The sequence below is a fragment of the Fringilla coelebs genome (assembly GCF_963513975.1).
Source record: "Fringilla coelebs genome assembly, chromosome: 9".
NCBI classification, from domain to species: Eukaryota; Metazoa; Chordata; class Aves; order Passeriformes; family Fringillidae; genus Fringilla; species Fringilla coelebs.
Genome location: NC_140067.1, coordinates 23,572,674 through 23,593,682, shown reverse-complemented (window position 1 = coordinate 23,593,682; position 21,009 = coordinate 23,572,674). Strand labels below are relative to the sequence as shown.

At 42.0% G+C, this 21,009-nt stretch overlaps 2 protein-coding genes across 4 annotated transcripts; one reads left to right on the top strand and one right to left on the bottom strand.

Annotated features, from left to right (window-relative positions):
- Positions 1-581: 581 nt before the first annotated feature.
- On the top strand, positions 582-15,354 carry RO60 (Ro60, Y RNA binding protein). 2 transcript variants are annotated; one of them, XM_084211737.1, is made up of 8 exons: positions 582-1,170; positions 1,859-2,079; positions 2,343-2,489; positions 3,731-3,868; positions 4,091-4,207; positions 4,956-5,069; positions 5,473-5,619; positions 6,507-15,354. In XM_084211737.1, the coding sequence occupies exons 1-8, from the start codon at positions 591-593 to the stop codon at positions 6,657-6,659; spliced, it is 1,617 nt and encodes a 538-aa protein (XP_084067863.1). In that variant the 5' UTR covers positions 582-590; the 3' UTR covers positions 6,660-15,354. The 2 variants fall into 2 exon arrangements, with proteins under 2 accessions (XP_084067863.1, XP_084067864.1); XM_084211738.1 differs by having other exon boundaries at positions 814-941.
- Positions 15,355-16,423: 1,069 nt separating this feature from the next.
- On the bottom strand, positions 16,424-19,522 carry GLRX2 (glutaredoxin 2). Of its 2 annotated transcripts, none has more exons than XM_084211740.1 (4): positions 18,680-19,100; positions 18,511-18,580; positions 17,614-17,790; positions 16,424-17,089 (listed from the first exon to the last, which is right to left on the bottom strand). In XM_084211740.1, the coding sequence occupies exons 1-4, from the start codon at positions 18,691-18,693 to the stop codon at positions 16,970-16,972; spliced, it is 381 nt and encodes a 126-aa protein (XP_084067866.1). In that variant the 5' UTR covers positions 18,694-19,100; the 3' UTR covers positions 16,424-16,969. The 2 variants fall into 2 exon arrangements, with proteins under 2 accessions (XP_084067866.1, XP_084067865.1); XM_084211739.1 differs by lacking the exon at positions 18,680-19,100 and adding an exon at positions 19,443-19,522 and having other exon boundaries at positions 16,427-17,089.
- Positions 19,523-21,009: the final 1,487 nt, after the last annotated feature.

Genomic DNA, 21,009 nt, shown 5'->3' with positions numbered 1-21,009 from the left:
CATCAGCTATTGTTGATTTCAAAAGTAATTTTTTAAATACAGGTTTAGTTTCAAGAATTTACAATTTGTGTTAGACAGTTGTCATAAATTGTAACAGAATCTGGGTTTGTAGCTTATGGCATATTCCTAAGAAGGCAAATTAAGGAGCTAGTTGTTCATTTTAGCCTCATTTTTCTTCGGTTGGTCGGTATTTGCAATTCTTAAGAAAAATAGAGGAGGGCAAGATCTGAATTTTGAGCCATTTAGTCTGTAATATAAAAATCTACCTAAGAAAGTGATGTAATATATTAGTGCTAAAAGGCTGTAACACCAGATGGTTTTTGTGTGCCACTTATTGGGGTTAAGTAGTTTCTGGGTTGGTTTTAAAGAAATAAGTTATTCGCTGTTATAACTTAGAGAGTTTTTTGTCTCTTTTGCTCTAAATGATGTGCATTGCCGCACACTTGGAGTACACTGCGATTAAATTCATGAAAGGAAACTTAAGATGACAAGCTTATAGACAACATGCATTTACTTTGCCAAAAGAGTAGTCAGCCGTAGTTGTTAATAAAAGGTGTTGTTCTTGCAGCAGAGCCCTGGGAGTGTGAAGGATGGAGGCAGAGGAGAGCCGAGCGCAGCCCCCGAGCGAGGCGCCGGAGCCCGGCGGTGCCAGCGGTGCCGGCTGGCAGCTCACCGACAGCGCCCGGCTGCAGCACTTCCTGTGCTTCGGCTCCGAGGGCAGCACTTACCACGTCAAGGAGCAGAAGCTGGGCTTTGAGAACGCAGAAGCTTTGCTAAGGCTGATTGAAGAGGGCAGAGGCTGCGAAGTTGTGGAAGAAATCAAAGCCTTTAGTCAAGAGGGCAGAGCGGCAAAACAGGAGCCCCTGCTCTTTGCCCTCGCCGTTTGCTCGCAGTGCTCTGATGCCAAAACAAAACAAGCGGCGTTTAAAGCTGTCCCCGAGGTGTGTTGCATACCAACCCATCTCTTTACTTTCATCCAGTTTAAAAAAGATCTGAAGGAGGGCATGAAATGTGGCATGTGGGGCCGTGCTCTGAGGAAAGCTGTTGCAGATTGGTACAATGGAAAGAATGGCATGGCTCTTGCTTTAGCAGTTACAAAATATAAGCAAAGAAGTGGTTGGTCTCATAAAGATCTTCTGAGGTTGTCCCACCTAAAACCTGCCAGTGAAGGTAATAAATTTTTATTTACCTGAAAATACTGTGTTTTAAACCTTTTATATTTACTGTGGAAGTATTCTGGAAACCCGAGTTCCATTGTAGATGAATTCTTAGGGAGGATATTCTGTAAATTGCGTCTTAAAAATGTAGGTGATCATATCAAAAACCAGACCTGTTTACCTTCAAGGTAAACAGGGTTTGTTCCTTCTTTTCTTCCATATGCCAAGAGAAGACAAAATAACACAACTCCCTCATTTTGTTCCTGTTTGCTTAAAAATGATGAGATAACACTTTTTTGTTATGTGGGAAGATCTGTTGACTTCAAATGTTAAAATAGTAGAATGGTTTGTGTTGGGAGGGACCATAAAGATGATCAAGTTCCCACCCCTCTGCCATGGGCAGAGACACCTTGCACTAGTCCGGGCTGCTCAGAGCTCCATCCAGCCTGGCCTTGAACACTTCCAGGGATGGGGCATCCCCAGCTTCTCTGGGCAATGTAGCAAATACATAAAGCTCCTTACTTCTGAGGAGATGGATCCAGTAATTAAAAGTACTGCACTAAATTGTGTGTGGCTGACCTTTTCAGTAGGTGTTTGGCAGGTTTGAGAATGAAACCTGCTAATTCATTTGCATGCTAGAATGATAAATGCCAGTATACAGATGGTAATCCTGCTTGAGAAATTGTTTTCTTTTCCATCAGGAGTTGCTATAGTCACTAAGTATATTACCAAGGGGTGGAAAGATGTCCAAGAAGCTTATAAAGAGAAAGCAGTTTCTGCTGAGACTGAAAAACTCTTGAAGTATCTGGAGGCTGTGGAGAAAGTCAAACGCACAAAAGATGAGTTGGAAGTTATTCATCTGATAGAGGAGTATGGTCTAGTTAGAGAGCATCTCCTGACAAACCATCTGAAATCTAAAGAGGTAGGTCAACTTCCTTAGTCAAATTCTCCATAGAAATATGAATTCTCTACAGCGAGTAATGCTGTTCAGAGTCTTAAGTCTAGATTTCTTTTCAAAATAGCCCTTACACTGTTTTTCAAGTTGTTTACCCAAATAGTTAATTTAAAATAATTTAGATCTTAATGTAATTTGTACATTTATTTTAAAATGCACTTATTCGATGTACAGATAACAGTTGTTGTACTTTGAGAATCTCATCTTTCTGTGTTTCTCTTTCATCATAGGTTTGGAAGGCATTACTCAAGGAGATGCCTATTTCTGTGTTGTTGAGAAATTTAGGAAAGCTGGCAGCAAATTCAGTGCTTGAACCACGAGGTTCAGAAGTGGCAATAGTATGTGAAAAACTGAGAAATGAGAAACTGCTAAAAAAGGTGAGAACTTTATAATCAGTGCCAGCCTCTGTGGATTTTAATTTTTAATGCTTAGTGTATTCTACTTAAAAACTGCAGTTTAATGCCTGCAACTTTATTTTAAAAATTCTGTTTATGATTTCTCATGTGATTCCCCACCTGCTTTCTGAAGCATTCTGATAAAATAAGTGTATTAGCAGCTATTGGTCCTTCTCTTAAATGAGGGCTGTGACAAGCTTTACTAGTTGGGTTCATCAATTTCTTCTGAGTATTATAATTTTTAAGTGAGTTAAGAAAATAGCATAGCAGCTGAGGGGAAAAACAATATGGGCAAAGAGACTTTGCTCTTTTCTGATTGCTTTATTGTTCATCCGAGTGGGAGGAAAGAGGGGAAAAAAGGGTTCCCCAAAGAGAGAATAAAATTTTCAAGAATTCAGTCAAAGGTAGAGAGGATGAGTGTCTTGAGCAGCAGCTTTGTGAGCTGGGAAGATTAAAATTGGACACTGAAATTCTTCAGCCCCAGAGATGAATTGAGCACAACAACAAAAGTTCTTTTTTTCCCCATCCTGTTGCAATTCCTTTTCTCTGGTTCCTTCCTAGAGAAGGGAGAGCAAAGATCATGGTGCAGTACCTTGGTGGAAGATAGACAGCGCACAAGCATTCAGATTTACTGAGTTTTGATGCTGGCAGTGATTAAGGACTGAAACACCCCTTTTGGATAAAGATAATAAAATGTTTATATGGTTATATAAATTAAGTTTATATATGGAAAGAAGAAAAAATTATTTGGAGTGTTTTTTATCATGAGAAAAATGAATGCTATGTTCCAAAAATAATTTATTGTCCAGTGTTACTATGTCTTGTGTAAAGCTAGTTTTAAGTTGGTTCTTTTCCTTGCTCAGCTCCTTTCTCTTCAGCTGGGCAGGGACTTTCTTTTATTGTAAGCCTGTGATGGAGAATAGCACTGGACAATCATAGAGCTCCAAAATTTTGCCAGAATTCTGGTGATGGCATCCCATTTGGTGGTATTTAGAGGATTCTTGAGAAGGGAGTGAGATCCGTTATCAGTAACCCACAAGTATCAGTTAATCCAACAGCTGTGTAAAGACTGCATGAGCTCTTTAAGTTTAACAAATTTAAAGTAACCATATACTAAACCTGAGATTTTTTGTAGTAGGAACTTATTTTCATATATTTTTTGTGTGTTACTTTTTTGAAGGAGGTTAAATTTTCATGTCCTTATTTTTGATTTCTACCTGTAGGGTAGAATACATCCCTTCCATATTTTGATTGCATTAGAAACCTATAAAGCTGGACATGGAAACAGAGGGAAGCTTTGGTGGCGTCCTGATGAAGACATTTTACAAGCTTTAGATGCCTCATTTTACAAAGCTTTCAAGGTAATAATAGTTCTTCAATTTGTTAAGCTTTCTTAGAGTTCTGTGTTTTCTGAAAGCTTATCAAGAACAGGGGTGGGTAACAATTCTGAAACCTTGCTAACAGCACTGTCTTGATGTTACCCAGAAAGAGGAAAAAATGCCCTCTTGAGGAGTGAAAGCAGCAGAAGAAATTAATATAGAAATTATGTGTACCTATTATATCTTTGTCTTTTATTCTTTCAGACAGTGGAGCCAACAGGAAAACGCATTGTAATTGCAGTTGACGTTAGTGCATCAATGACACAAAAGGTTTTGGGCAGTGTGCTCAATGCCAGCACAATTGCAGCAGTAATGTGTATGGTGAGGCTTTCCATTTCTTTTATTTATGGCTTTTTTCATAGAAAGGTGCTCTAAAGCTGGTTAGAAATCAAGAGAAAACTTACATATAATATATTTTGGGTACAGAAGGTGTGACCTTGTGCCTCATTGCTGAAAGCTCCTAGCAGCCATATTCAGGAACATCAGTTTGAAGAAGTTGGTTTCTGTTGTAAATCAAGTGGTCAGGGCAGCTTTTTCATTTAGCCATAATAAAATGGCTTACTATAAGTAAAAAATGATAACTTTATCTTACACATGTAAATTTTTTCAGAAGCATTCATAGAAATATACAGATTAGATTAAGAAATATTGGGATAATTCTTATGTCTGAGTTGTGAATGTGGCCTTTATTCACAATTGCTTTCCCCTCAGTTTAGTATTCTAAAGCTTCTTGTGTTGTATTCTTTTATTTCAGAGGAACTGAACTTTTATTGTCCCTTAAAAATGGTCAGGGTTTTATGTCAGAGGGGAGGGAAGAAAATGGAAGTATCTTTAGTTACAGTAATTAGAGCAGTTATTCAGCTCTTTTTGCAGTATTTATTTACAGAATATTTATTTACAGATTATTTAAAGTGTAGAGTGAACCATTACTGTTTATGAGCAGCCATGATGATTTAAATACAAAAGCATTTGTCATGCTGTGTGTTGGTAGGGAATGGCTCAGTTCAGACATTAAAAATTCAGAGTAATGTAACTGAATTATTTTCGCTCTTTTCTCCCCCTTTCTCAGGTTGTAGCACGGACTGAGAAGGATTCCCAAATTGTTGCCTTTTCACATGAAATGGTCCCGTGTCCAGTGACAGCTGACATGACCTTACCTCAAGTTTTAGTGAAAATGTATGAAGTATGTAAAAAAAAAAAGTCTTAGCAGTTACATTGTATTTTCTTTGTAATCAATCCTACTACCTTGTTTAATCCGTATAGCTCTAGTACGAGATTGGATTTTTTGGGTGCATTTTATTTAGAGAAAGCCCAGTAAACATTGGTATTTCACTTGCTGGATATTAAACATTGCAATTTAGAATGTCAGTGCTATGTCACAATGAGTTAGCTTGAAAAGAATATTTTAAAAAATTCAAACAAAAAAAACCCTGGACAAAATGAGATAAAATGAACAAGTTTAACAAAAAAGCCTCTTTGTGTAGTAACACGTGGTAAAACATGAAGGTTACATCAAAGGGAATTTTTCCATGGTTTGTTAGTTTCTTATTAATGTGTTCCATATATATTTCTTTTTTCTCAATAAGATTCCAGTGGGTACCACTGATTGTTCCCTTCCAATGATATGGGCTCAAAAGACTCAGACAGCTGCTGATGTCTTCATTGTATTCACTGATAATGAGACCTTTGCTGGGAACACTCCTCCTGCAATGGCCCTTAGAGAGTACAGAGAGGTAAATATGCTTCTGACTATTTATGATTAATAAATACTGTACAAAGTAAGTACCAGCTCTAAAAATCTTGGAATGGTTGTGGCTTTCTTCAGTAAATAATTATATATTGTTAAAAACTTATCAGTCCTGCAGTTAGGCAGAATTAGTGCACGTATTCCACTAATTGTGTGTATTTAAAACCACAGAATTGCTAAAAGGATTTGTAATTAGCCTGCCCTGCTTGCTGTGCTCCAATGTTCATGAAACTTTGTTACTTAGGGACTGCATGAAATTCTACATCCTATATATAATTCATAGCATAAGTTATTATTGTTGTTACAGAATGATGTTTGACTCTCAGAACTAAATTCAACTTTGATGTCTGCAGTAGATGTCAAAATGTTTCAATGAAGTAATGAAGACAGGTATCAAGAAGATGAGGTGACAGTATCTTGTGAAGAAAGTCTATTGTGTTTTAAAGGGACTGCTCTAATCTGTATAGCTTCATAAATTTACAACAGAACAGAGAAAATACCTTCTCCATGTACATTGCTTATTTATTCAGCAAACAGTCCTTTATTCTTTAAAGAAACTATTTTTTAAACTACCAAAAATATGTTTGTCAGGCATGGATATATGGACTTGAATCATTACCTAGTTTCCACCCAGCTGAAATGAATACCAAAAGTCTTTAATTTGGTTTCCTTAGTTGAGGTTAGCTGCCATTCCAGTGCTGACAGGCATCCTGCAGTTCTGATTCTGGCATTCCTTGCTTCTGGCAGTACAGCTCTTCAGACAGTGGCTTACGCAAGCAAGATTTGGCCCTCTGGCATATTTAAGTTACTGCATATGTGCACATGTTTTACTCTAGATGTGTTTTCTGATATTTTTTGCTCTCCTTCCTCTAGAAAATGGGTATTCCTGCTAAGCTGGTTGTCTGTGGCATGACGTCCCACGGTTTTACGATCGCGGACCCGGACGACAGAGGCATGTTGGATATCTGCGGCTTCGACACAGGAGCTTTGGATGTCATCCGAAACTTCACTTTGGATTTGATTTAAGCTTTTTAGGCATCTGCTCTTCCCAGTGGGTCCATTGCTGGCAACAGACTTCACCCTGGGAACTCCCAGCCAAATATCCTTTATTAGCTCATGGCATATTGTATACATATCAGAATGTTACGGGAGGTGGTGGCACTTCAAGCATCTCTGACTAGAGCTTCTCACTAAGGTGTTTGTAAGGTTGAACAGAACTTCAGTCTCATGCAAATCTAACAGAGAAACTCAGTGCTGGCATCTCTGGTGTCAAACTAACTGTCAGTAGCCAGTGATCCCCCTGCCATTGGAGGTGGCAGCCACATGTCACTGCTGTCACCCTGGGACTTGGCGCCATGCAGCAGCACACTGTGCATTTGGACACTCCTGGTAATGGCTGGCAGTGCAGTCACGTCACCCTTCAGAGTCCTGCAGCACAGCTGCAGCCCTGCTCCATGCTCCTTCAGAAAGGCATCTCTACTCCTCAGCCACCTTCCTTGTATCCAGCACCCTCCTTTTCCCAAGGCAGTTGGTTTCTTCCTATACACGCATTCAAAACTCTAGTTGGACTTCATTCTCTGACCAGCCTGTGCTCTGTGTGAGCTGGAGCTCCAGAGAGAATCATCCCTTGTGTGATAACCACAGGAACTGTGCTCTGAGTCCTGTGGGCCAGCACCAGCGACTCTGGATCTGTCCCCAGGGTAAACAGGACCCCCTGTTATGATGGGATGATGGCAGGACCACAGTGTACTTCACAAACCCTTGGTCCCCGAGCTTCACCAAAGTCTTCCTGGCTAGCCTGGCCTGCACCACGTGAATCACCCCATCCCTGTTGTCCTCAAGCTCCACAGCAGCCACTGCCCTGAGGAGAAGGGTGGTTTTGCCTGGGCCCAAGGAAGACACCACCACAGCAAACACTTTGTGTCAGCATGCTGGACCCTGCTCTTGCTCTCCACCAGTGCTGGAGTCAGCCCAGACACCAGCTTGGCCTCATCCAGCTCCTCAGCAGGGTAAGTGAAGAGGACCACATGTTGTCCAGCTCCTCGTGGACTTTGCAGTTCCTCTACTGCAGGTACCCCTGCTGCAGCAGCACACTCAGCACCTGATGAGGACGTGCTGCCTTCATCAGCCACAGGAGCAGGGTTGTACTGCAGGATGTCCAGATTCCTGTCCCCCAGGGCTTCAGCAGCAGCACAGACCAGCAGTGGCAGGAAGCAGGTGGATCACCTCCAGAGCCCTGAGCAGCACCTTGGAGTCATCGAGGAGGGTGTAGAGGAAGCTGAGGAGCCCCAGAGTTCAGACCTTGGCCTTTTAGGACTGAGAAAGTCCCTTGCAAACAATCCTGAATGAAAAGGGGTCCAGGAAGGCTGGATATTCTTCAAGGATCTTAAAGATGGAGGAACAGGCTGTCCCATGTGCTGAAAGATGAGCCAGTGGGGAAGAAGACTGGCCTGGTTGAACAGGGAGCTGTCACTGGAACTCAGGGAAAAAAGGCCTTTGGAAGAAGGGGCAGGATGCTCTTGAGGACTACAAGGATGTTGTTAGGTTATGCAGGAAGGTTAGAAAAGTAGAACCCCAGCTAGAAATTAATTTGGCCACTGCTGAAATAGATAACAAAAAGTGTTTTTACAAATACGTCAGCAACAAAAGGAGAGCCAAGGAGAGAATCTCCATCCTTGATTGGACGTGAGGGGAAGCATTGCCACAAAGGATGGGAAAAAGGCTGAGGTACTTGATGCCCTCTTTGCCTCAGTCTTTAACAGTCAGACCAGCTGTCCTTGGGAAGACAGAGACAAGGAACAAAATGAGGTCCTTGTAATTCAGGAGGAAACAGTGACCAACTCCTCCACTTAAAGTGTTCAAAGGTCCCTGGGGTCTGATGGAATCCACCCAAGCTGCTCTCCACCATTTATCATCAATCCTGGCTAACCAGGGAGGTCTCCAGATGGCTGGAGGTTGGCCAGTGTGGCACCCATTGAGCAGAAGGGCCGGAAGGAGGATCCAGGAAGCCACAGGCCTGTCAGCCTGACCTCAGTGCCAGGGAGGGTTATGGAACAGATCATCTGGATCACACAGCACGTGCAGGACAGCCAGGGATCAGGCCCAGCCAGCATGGCTTTGTGAAAGGCAGGTTCTGCCTGACCAACCTGATCTTCTGCTATGAATGATGACCTCCCTGGTGGATGAGGTGGAGGCTGTGGATGTGGTCTACCTGGGCTTCAGCAAAGCCTTGGACACTGCTGCTCTCCTGTGTGAGAAGACAGGAGACTGTGGCTTGCACAGGTGCACTGTTTGCTGGCTGGAAAACTGGCTGGATGGCTGGGCACAGAGAGTGGGGGTGACTGAGTCACATCCTGCTGCTGGCTGCTCACCAGTGGTGCTCCCCTGGGCTCGCTGTTGGGGCCGGTCCTGTTCAGTATCTCTGTGGCTGATTTGGACAAGGGGATCGAGGGCACCCTCAGCCAGTTTGCAGATGACACCAGGTTGAGTTGATCTGCTGGAGTGCAGGAAGGCTCTGCAGAGGAATCTGGACAGGCTGGGTCCATGGATTGAGTCTGGCCTCAAATGTTGGGTCCTGCCTTTGGGTCACAACAATCCCAGTAATGCTCCAGGCTGGGGCAGAGTGGCTGGGAAGCTGCCCCGTGGAAAAGGACCTGGGGATGCTGGTCAGGAGTGGGTGAACAAGAGCCAGCTGTGCCCAGGTGGGCAAGAAGGCCAAGGGCATCCTGGCTGGGATCAGAAAGAGGAGCAGCAGGTCCAGGGAAGGGTCCTCTTTATTTGGCACTGGTGAGGCTGAACCTCAAATCCTGTTGGCAGCCAAGAACTGGAGCAGGCTGCCCAGGGAGGTGGTGGAATCATCATCCCAGGAAGTGTTCCAAAACCACGTGGATCTGGTGCTTAGGGACATGGCTCAGTGGGGGACCTGGCAGTGTTGGGTTGATGGTTGGACTTGATCTTAAGAGCTCTTTTCCAACCCTCATGATTTTGCGATTTTTATTAACTTTTTGTGAAGGGAAAACAAGAAAAGCAGATGAGGAATCTCTTTTTTTATTTTTCCTGTGCACACAATTTAGAATAACAGTGAGAAGTTTGCTAAAAGTGGTTACAGGGTTATATAGTATATAATTTAATTTCATTTATAGTAGACTATAAATATGGAGAGATTTTTAATTTCCCCCATTGCTGTGGAATGCTTATTTACAAGAATAAATTCATTAATTACTTTTAGAATGGAGCAGGAAACAAATGGGCTTAGTATTTTTAATAATGGCAGTTTACCAGCAGCTTCATTGAGAGGGACTTTTCTTTGGGCTTTTTTAAATCTTTGTATTTTAAGTGTTAGTAATGTTAAGTGGTTTCCATGGCTATGGTTAAAATCTACAAAAGAAGTTTTTTCTGGTATGTATTGAGACCATGTGACTGTGATACAGTGTAAAAGTTACCCAGGGACATTTTATACTGCTAAAACTGAAAGTGCAAGAGCTCATGCTAATCTTTTTCTCTCTGGATTATCATTTGGATTTTCAGGAGGAAATATGTCTTTAGGTAAATTGAGGGGCAGTTTCTGCATAATACCATTTCAGAAGCACTAGTTTAGAATTAAAAATGCTTTACAGGAAGTTCTAAAAACTGTTTTTAGTAGAAAAAGACCTTGGAAATGACTGGGATGTCACATTCAGTCCTTGTCACAACTTCAAGAAGCATCAGCACACCTTCAGTGAGCAAGATTAACAAGTGCATGTGTCTTGGCCTACTCAGCAAAGCTGAGTGGGAGCAACCAGAAACAAAAAGCTACTTTTTTTTTTTTCCAAAGAATGTATTCAGTGACTCAGAAACAATCTTCCTAACAGGAGAGTATTTCATTTTTTAAAATCTTTTTGTAGATTAGTGTTACTTCTGATTTCATAAATTAATTCAAGCTAACATATTTCAAAACTACCTCCAGTTTATAGTGACCAATTCTTAAAAACTTTTATGAACTGTACAGTTGCCTCCTTCATGTTCACAAAATCTTGTTTAGGAAGTGGTTGAAACTGGATTCTTTATTTTTAATTTTTTATTTTTAGTCTGATAGTAAGAATGTGACAAGGAGAAAGCCAGTGAGTATTCTACCACTTTGGGACAGACATTGATAGCAATTTATGTGTGTATATGTATTTAATTCTGTGTTTTCTATATGTGTGTACAGGGGGAAGTTAAAAGATCTCTTCAGTAGATCAGTCTTAAAAGATTTGGAAGATTTTTTAGTGATGCTTTTACAACTTCCTCTAAAACATATGTATTTCAGCCTCTTTTATGCTAATACAGACTGTTTTAAACAGCAAATTCGATGTTAATTTGAAAATAATTATAATTTATAAAAATATCATGTTTACCCATAGTGGTAAATGTCACATAAGACCATATTTTTCTGCCTAAAACCCAAGCTTTTAAATGTAAAATTGAAGTTCCTACTATACTTTTGGTACTTGTAACATTACTTTTCATTACGCCTCATTCCTATTGATGATAAATTCAAAGCTTGCATTGTGTAGCTGGGATATCTCACTTGGTGCTAAAATAGGATGTTACATGTTACTGAAGGTATTCTGCTCCTTCCTTACACTCTCCCTTAGTGCATAATGAATCCAGTGAGGGAAGCCTTTTCTGACACAAAGCAGGGCTAACAGAACTGCTGGGTAGAGTGTTGCCTTTCAGCCAGCATGAATGTAAGTCACTCCTGAATTATCACTGCTCTGACAGAGTGCTTGGAGACACAGGGCTGCCACCAGCTCCTCAGGTGAGTTCTAGAACAAACCAAGTGTTCCTACAAAAGCTAAGACACAGCTCTTTGGGGTTTGCAAAAAGAAAACCAGCCATTTCTCATGGAAAATTGCATATCGTTTTTAGCATCTAAACAAACACCATGAATATGGGGAGTAAACTCATTTGCTCAATACATGTTAATAATTATTTCCAGTAAATGCACTGATGTTTTGGGGTTGGGTTTGGTAGTAATGCATTTTAAATGACACAATAGTCAAACATCTGATTGGGTGTTTCCTTCTAAGCTAGAGATGTCAAAAATAACTGATAGATGAGTATCTTTTGCAAGTACTTTTTCTCATTTGCAGTAGTATTTGTGAAGTAATAGGAAATATTTTGGACTAAATATAAAATGAAAACTTAAAACAGGTGTTTCACATAACTTTCAAGTAAATTTATTGCAAATAAAAATTAGAGTAGTTACTAACAGATTGAATGCATGGTTATAGTGGTGTTGCATCTTTGGAAGCAGTCCGGTTTAAAATACAGTTCCTTGAACTAGAGTGTGGAGGTAAAGATGAACTTTTCAGTAGGAGTGATAGAAATTGTAGATCCCTATATCTCTTGACACTGGATAGCTGTGACCAGTGGTAAAAGGTTGTCATCCCTGCTGGGGTACAGAATGTGCTCCTAAACATTTATAGTAACTCTGGACTGAAAACCTGGTCAGTGGTTTCTGTGATGTAAAACCAGCACTGATCTGACCACGTTGCCATCTGCTCCTCCTTCAGGATTTGCACAGAGAGGGGAAACTGAAGTAAATGCTGATAGGTGAAATTTTGTAGTATGTGGACCTTTGTTTCTGGGAGTTTCTTTCTGGTTTTGCTATTCTCTTCTATTAAGGGGCATAGAAGAATGATGCTGCATATTCCTTGTCCATAGACTGGACATATCTGCCCATACACTGAATTTTAGGGGACAGCATGACTCACTTGCCATAACATGCATTTGGCCCATTTCTAGTCTTTAGTTATTTAGCTGATAATTTCCAAAACAACTCTAGACATGTAAAGAGGCAATAATTACTGTAATGCTTGAAAAAGAATTAAAAAAGTGAGCTAAAACAAAATTGATAAGCTTCAGTTCAGTGTACAATAAACAACCTACTCTTTCACCAAAAAGGAGATTTTCAAATCAGTAGTGGTCATTGCATTGGAGGAGCACTGACTGGAGAAGCAGAAAAGGGGCTATAATTGTGCACAGCAGTTTACCAGTAAGCATTGAGCAGGGACAAGTTTAAAGCTAGTTGATTTTATTCAAAATGCTGAATGAAAAAAGGTCTAAATGCAGAGTGCAGCTGTAGACCAGGCAAATGCAGGTTTCCTAAAAATGCAGGTTTTCCAGGTTTCCTGATACCTAACAGTTACCTGGTTTCAGTTTGACTGCCATTTGACAATTCTGGAGCATCAGACTATTGTGTTGAACACTGTAATGTTCAGGCACTTTAGCTTTGAGGAAGAAGAAAAGCATGTTGTGGTTGCAGAAGCAGAAGTGAAACATCCTCCTGTGAGGAATGAACATCTAAGGTCAGGTTTCTTCTTGAAAGGGACACAATAAATGACATGGAGAGGGCAGGAGGCTCTCAAGTTTTTAAAAATAATGCAGTGAGCACATCAGCATTGAGTAATAAATTCAATAATGACAGTAATAATTTTGCCAAGAAACAGAATTTCATGTCAGGAATTTTAGACCTGGAGCAAGGAGTAGGCGAGTTCGAGGTGCTTGTGGAATTAGATTGCAGTCCTCTGTGTTTCAAAAATGGGAAGTCTAAGGGTAGGTGTAGTTCTGAGGTCAGCAGGGCCAGTCTAAATGCCCACTGTGTGAGGGCTGCTAATAACTGGCACTAAAATACCTTGCTGCTTAAAACCACTGTTAAACCTGTTTGTCAAACACTAGTCTTAAGGAGGTTTATGTTGGTTTTTCACATTGCTGTTGTTAACTGATGCCCATAGATGGGTATGCCTTTAAAAGGCTGTTCAACAAAGTACATATTCTTGGCTTAAAAACACACCAGCAGTTTGGGAAATGTATTTTAATAATGCATCTGACTGTAAAAACACTAGGAAAATATTTGTGTGCATTGCAAATACTGCTTAAGCCTGTCCTGAGCTCACAGGCACCATAACAGAAGCTTTTGTTTTGGTTCCATTTGTTTTGTTTCTTCTTTTGCTGTCCCCTTTTCTCTGTTAGTGTTGGGGTTTTTTCTCCTTTTCCATCTTGTCACCTCAGGCCTATACTTGAATCTTTTTTCACAAGCTCTCATTCATTCCTTTTTTCATTTATTTTTGCCTCTATTCTTCTGCCTTCTTGCTGTCACTGAGTGTGCTCGCTTAGCTCCCTGCACCAGAACTGGTGGTATAGTATTTAATGTTCCTAATAATCAATATTTTTTTCTGTTCTTTAATTATATAAATCTCTTACAAAACATCTAATTTGTTGTATCTGTCAGATTTTTGGTAAAAGTTGGTGTAAAAATCAGTTACAAAAGTATACTTTATTTATTACACAAATTCAACATCTGCCTGTGAATGGCTTTATTTGAAAAAAGTAACAACTACAATTGGCTTTTCAAATGTAAAGCTTTTTTCTAGAATTAGTTCAGTGATTTGAAACTTTTCATTCTTTTAAATAGTATCAAGCTGCTGTCATGCAGAATTAGGAAAACATTTAAATTAATATTCTGGATAAACAGGCAGTTTCTTTGCAGCATTGACAAGAGAAAGTCTTCAAGGAATAGGCTATAGAAGTAAACCTAAGTAAAGAATCATTTGTCTTTCTTGTGCTTTTAATCCTTTTATTTAGTTTCTGCGAAATTCCACCAGTTTCTAGGTTTATTTTACTGTCTGCAGTGGTTTGCAGGGCACAGAAATGCTGCTGTAAGCAGCTGTTCTAATGACCTTCTTGCTGGAATGGTAGAGATTTCATCTTACCATGGCACTGTGGGGTGTGCAAATGGCTGAGCAGGAGTTCTGGGGAAAAGGTAAAACACTGACCAGGACAGTGTTTTATGGATATGCTGCCCTGAGGGAAATCATAAAAGATAAGCTAATTTCAGCAGAAGGTAGGGTGTCTTTAAATATGTGTGCTTACATGTCTGGATTTATGATTCTGATACTGCAAAGCGTGGTTTCTTTAGGTATTTCTGCATTCTGAATTTAAGTTTAAATATATATATATTTGCATATATATGTGGTATGTTGAGAACTTTTACAAATGCTTCATTAACAAATGATGAATAGAAGTAGCTGTTTTCCTAATGCTACCAGCTTAAGAGTTAAGCACAACTAGTTACAAATAAAATGTCTTTTCATTCTCCTGTAAAAGTGCAGTTCTACTCTTTAAAAATAATTCTGTGTTTAAAAAGTAACACATGGGCACATTCACAGCTCTGTGTGCTTCATTAAATAATTCAGTGTTTGTTTCCAGCTTCTTCTACTTCTTAGAAGCTTGGGATTTAAGATGGATGAGCAGGTATCCAGATCTTCTAGTGGATAAATTTCAAGATTTAGATTCCAGGACAAGCATATTTTAAGATAAACAGCTTTTTCCTGGAGACAATGCTCGGGGGGGAAAAAAGATGGAAATTTTTAATGACTATTCTTGAGGTTCTTAATTTTGGTTGGGTTTCTTCCCCCCCTAGATTAGAACCACACTTTTAACTGCCATATCATGTTTAATTAACTTAAGCATAACATGGCTTTGTGCCATCCAGTAACAAAGGCACTGTCTTGCTGCTACTTTCTGTGAAATTGTACACAATGAAAAAAACTGTTTGGATGGGGAGCCTTAATATGGTTAAAAAGAAACATAATTAACCCTTTGGGTGCCTTAAGCTAGATCCTGTTTAATGATGGGGCACTCACTTGCATCTGCAGGCACAGCTTGTTTCGACAGCTGCAAGAGAATTTGCCTTAAGTGACAATGCCCTGGGATTTCCAGAACTTGGAACTCAAAGGGTTATTTTAGACTACTGGTTAAAAAAACAAGCCTCTAAAGAGGGAACAAAATGAAACCATCTTTGAAAAATTCCTTTGCATTCTGTTATTGTTATTTTTACGTGATGGGTTTATCAGCTTTGGGGACAAAATTGTTGTTAAGCTTCTGGTAAAAACATCACTGGCTGAAGAATTGTACACAGAGAAAAAGAATACTTGGTATTCTTATGACTGTATGTGCAAAAAAAGTTGCTTTATTAAGTATAAATTCAGAGAGAGATGCACATCTGTGTGTTTACCTTGATGACTGTGTCCTAGCACCACACAGTAAACTGCAATAATTAAAATGAAACAAGGTCAGTGTGTTGAATTAGCTGATTACATATTAAAGATGCACAATGCAGGCAACTGTATACTAAAAACTTTCTACAAATGATGCAGTTTAAACTTAGTTCAAACCTGCATCACAAAAATGAAGCTGTCAAGTTTAAGTGATACTCTTGCTGTCCTAGTTAGCTGGAATTAAAGATTGATGTTTTTTTCCCTTGAGGGAAAAAGTAGTTTAGGTACATGCAGTGCTGAAAGCAATGGAAATAACAGGATTCTTAATTCACAAAAAGTGAGTAAAAAATTAATTGACTAATGTTTTTATTCTAATATGTGCACCTTTAGTTGTGTAATGGTCCCTTTAACTGAAGAATGGGATATAATTTTCTACTTGCATATGAACTACTTTGAAATAACCAAGAGTCTTGGCATTGCCCGTTCTGGCTTTGGATGTACACTGTACTGAAACTATGGAATTTTAGTCATTTCTTTTAGACATTTAACTGAAAGTTAAAATGGCTAGTAAACTGCATTCTGACTGTAGAATTTAAGTACTAAATAAACTCTATGCATATTAGACCTGCTTCACTTGCTCTTATGTTTCATGCTGTTGTTGGATCACAGTCTGCAGCTGAGTGCCCGAGCTGCCTGGCCCCCTGGAAGGCCATTCCTGAATGGCAGTACAGACTGATACCTCAGAGTGCAGAGGAAAGAGGAAAGCTGTCACTCTCTGAAGCTGCCAGAATCTTTATTCCCTTTTCTGTTCCATTGGACACATGATTTGGGAGCTGGGTGATCAGGCACTGGAGTACAGGAGAGGCAAACATGCACACACCAGTATCACTACAAACTGGGTTTGCTTTACACCTCAGTTTGACAGAGAAGAATTATATTTAAAGAAACCATTAAATAAAATGGACAATTTATTGAGACAAAGCTAGAAAGCAAACTAATGTGCAGCAAAACCCACAGGATTCTTTTTGCAAAGCCTGGGCTTCCCTGGAGCAGGATGTAATCACCATGAAATGACATCACTGTCTCACTAAGAGCCCCAAGAGTTACATAATGTTTGCTAATGACCATCGGGCTTGTGGGAAAGCTGAGGCAAGGACACCAAGTAATTCACCAAGTCCATAAAGTGTGTCAGAGTGATGTGTAACTCAGAAAGCCATGGTTTGAGGTTGTTGAGTGCAGCTCATGCTGTATCTGTGATCTGATTTCATCTGAAATTCTGTTCATACAAATGAAGACAAAACTAGAGATAGTTGTTCAGTAGCATGGCTTCATTCGACACTGATTAATTAAAGGAAGCAGTCTGCCTTCCTCATGAAGCCTTTGAGTATCTGATGCACCTCCAACAAAAGTCCCATTGATAAACACTCTTGGGACCTATCAAGAAAACAAAAGTTGCATTAGTTACCTCTTGGAAAAAAGGTAAACATTCAAGCAAGCCCATGTGGACTCCAGTACACACAATCACTGTGTTCTTCTGGATCTGTGTATAATATTAGTGTACAACCCATACTTTCCACAGTATTTACAGAGATGGGAAACTTCATGTGCCCCTCAAAAGTGGGATGAAGACACTGAGTGGATGGTTGTAATAAATTCCAATAATTGACTCAAGTGAGACTGTGTAAAATAAAATAAAGGTGTTAAACACAATGGTTTAAATGTACCAATGAAAAATATCTTTGATACTTCCATTATTTCAGTGGCAGTATGGCAAAGATCAGCTGTGAAGGATGGCCAGAGGGGTTCTAGAGGAAGAGACCTCCTGCAGTATTTAATTTAGGAGCTTGTATCCCAAATTTACCTGTCTCAAAACAATTAAGGACTTGCTATGGATATAACCCAAGAGTGATGTGTGTAGCCCAAGCTGTTACTTGTTAAGTATAAGAGAATATACTCACTGTTCTGCCACCAGTCATCTGTTCCAGAACGTCTTGGATCTGCCTTCCATTTGTATTTAGGTCCAGTTCCACAGCTTTGTATTTCACGTTCAAACGCTCAAAGATGTTTTTTGCCATTCTGCAGTATGGGCATGTTGATTTAGAGAAAATCACCACACAGTTGCGTGAAATAATGTCCTGTGTGCTCAAAAGAAAGTTAAAAGTCAGCGAGCTTCAAGCCAATGCACTTAGAACACTATTGAACAGTCATGAAAGTAATACACAAGTTAAAAAGCTGCTGTGAGAGTAGCAAACACAGGAAAATCTCTGCTGGCACCTCTGAAAGCAGGTTTGACCTGCATCTGGCTCCAAAACAGCACAAAGATGGTGGAGTGTGTGGTACAACTCTGCTCTGCAGTCTGCCCAGCTCCCTTTGTCCCCCTAAATTGTTTTAGGAGAGTTTTCTCTGTCTGTAAGGCACTTGGGATGTGGCAGGGGCAAGCACAGTGACCAAGAGCAGTAGCTGAAAGATACACCCTTATCACTTTACTGTAAATTCAAGGGGATTTCAGGCTATCATTTATTATCAGTAAATTTATAAAAACCCACAACTTCTGAAATATTTAACTTTACTTGATATCAGTAATTTTACAAGGTTCTATCCCTTGTGTGGATGGCAGCACTGAATTTGAGTAGAGGTCTAAAAAAACCCCATAAAATGGGTGCAGCCTAGGAAGAACACCCCAGGGCTGTGGGCAAACAAAACTGCCAGCATGGCTTGATAACCATGATGAACATAGGAACAGGTTCAACAGGCAGAACTATTTACAGTATTTCTTTGCATAAATAAGAAAAGGGTTGAAGTAATTGGCTTTTATAAATGCTGAAAATCAGTAAAAGCAACATAAATAATGTTACCTGTATTTGATTCGCAGCAGCACGACATGACAATCCTACACAAGTGGTCTGGTTGTTCCCCATTCTATAACTAAAAAGAAATGACAGTCAGATCTCCGCGCTTTCGAAGGATCGCCACGTTGTCCCGTGGGTGTTTCGGTCTTGCACTGACTGCGCCATGGAGGTTCACCTGAGCTGTAACATCGGCAGCTACCTCGCTTCCCGTGTGCCAGCAGGGAAGGGGAGCAGCGGGACGGCTGCGGCCGCGAACAGCCGGGCGGGGCCGTTACAGGGGAAACGTCCGCGCCGCCGCTGCAGCCACACACACGTGGGACACCCGCGACACCGCGGGACCGGCACCCCGCGCCCCGCTCCCGAGCCCTGCCCTCACCCCGATCCTGATCCCGGCCCTCATCCCGATCCTGAGCCCTGCCCTCATCCTCATCCCGAGCCCTGCCCTCATCCTCATCCCGAGCCCTGCCGCTCTCCCGATCCCGGACCCGGTCCTTGTTCGGATACCGATCCCGATCCTTGTCCCGGTCCCGATCCCGGTCCCTGTCCCTGTCCCAGCCTAATGCCAGTCGCGGTCCCGATCCCCGTCCCGGACCCTCTCCTTGTCCCGGTCCCTGTCCCGATGCTGATCCCTGTCCTTGTCCCGTCCCGGTCCCTGTCCCGACCCTAATCCCAGTCGCGGTCCCGGTCCCGATCCCCGTCCCGATACCGATCCCAGCCCCGGTCCCGATCCCCATCTCTATCCGTGTCCCGATCCCGATCCTTATCCCAGTCGCAGTCCCAGTGCCGATCCCCGTCCCTGCTCCAGACCGTGTCCTTGTCCCGATCCCAGTTCCGGTCCCCATCCCTATCTCTATCGGTGTCTCTATCCTTATCCCATTCCCGCTCCCATTCCCGCTCCCATTCCCGGTCCCGGTCCGGCGCCCCCGGCCCGCACTCACCGCCCCCCCCAGGCCGCAGCCACGCGGCGCAGCGCCCCCTGCAGGGCCATGGCTCGGACAGGAAGGGGCGGCGCTCCCCTCGGCCCTCACGGCGCTCCGGCGCCGCTCCGCGCAGGGCCCCGCGCCGCCTCCCGGGGCTGCCCGCCGCGCTGCCGGTGCTCCGGGAGCGCCAGCGACACGGGGCCAGCTCGGGGACAGGGACAGCACGGGGACAGGGACAGCACAGGGCCGGGACAGGGGCGGCACAGGGCAGCACGGGATGGGACAGCTTTCCCGGGATAGGGTCAGGAGAGGCAGAAAGAGGGGCTGGATTGCCCGGGATAGGGTCAGTAGAGCAGAAAGAGGGGCTGGATTTCCCGGGATAGGGCCAGGAGAGGCAGAAAGAGGGGCTGGATTTCCCGGGATAGGGCCAGGAGAGGCAGAAAGAGGGGCTGGATTGCCCGGGATAGGGCCAGGAGAGGCAGAAAGAGGGGCTGGATTTCCCGGGATAGGGCCAGGAGAGGCAGAAAGAGGGGCTGGATTTCCCGGGATAGGGCCAGGAGAGGCAGAAAGAGGGGCTGGATTTCCCGGGATAGGGTCAGGAGAGGCAGAAAGAGGGGCTGGATTTCCCCGAGACCCCGGAGCCGCTCCTGCTGTGGGGGAAGTCGGGGAGATTTTGCCTCCTGCCCGGCTGACTTCCAGATATGGGGGTTTCAGCGGTGCCTTTGCTTTGTCCAGTGTAAAACTTACTTTAAATCTTCTCCGTCCCCGTTTCTGTTGTCTGTTCTTCCTCAGGTTTCTTTCCTGCCTTGCAGCTCTTTGGTCAGAAACTGACCTGTGAAGCAGGAGCGTTGGGAACAGAGTGAATAATGGGCGGGGGATGAAGAGCTGCTTCTGGTACCTGGGAATTTGTGTTAGTACAGTTGGCTAATCGTGTAATGTGTGGAATGTTTTTCGTGGTTCCTGGGGAAAAAAAAAATAGGGGAGGTTTTACCTTATGTGGAGGTGTTGGATTTTTTAATTTCCTCTGCCCAGTAAAAGCTGTCCAACAGTATTCTGTTATTTCACCCTCGCATACCTTGCTGTGGAGCCCGGTCAAAAGAGTGTCCTTGGCAGAGCACTCCTGAGGAATATCCTCTGGGCATGCCCTCTGGGATCTGCACAAGTATTTCAGTAGTGGAGAAACTTTTCTATCCCCTCTTAGTTGAGAGGGTAAATCGTGCTCTAGATAACTGTTCAGTGCTCAGCCCTATGTTTTAAAAAATACTGCAAGGAAATGCACACGTGTACTGATTTAGTTTTGCTCCCATGTATCTGTGAAAAAGGGAATGTGTTTTCATGCATGATGTATCTTTCTGTTATCTTCCTAGATGTTGATTAATCTTAAATGAACTTACCTATGATGAAAAATTGTCTAATATTTTGCAACTTAATTTTCCTTTCCTACAAAACACCCGTATAACTTGTTAAAATAGTGAGAGAATGCAATTGAAACATTGTACCCATGTCATATACTCTCATTTTACTAAATGGTAACTTGCTTGCTCATTTCAGATAATGATTTTGCCTAATCTTCTGTGATAAAACT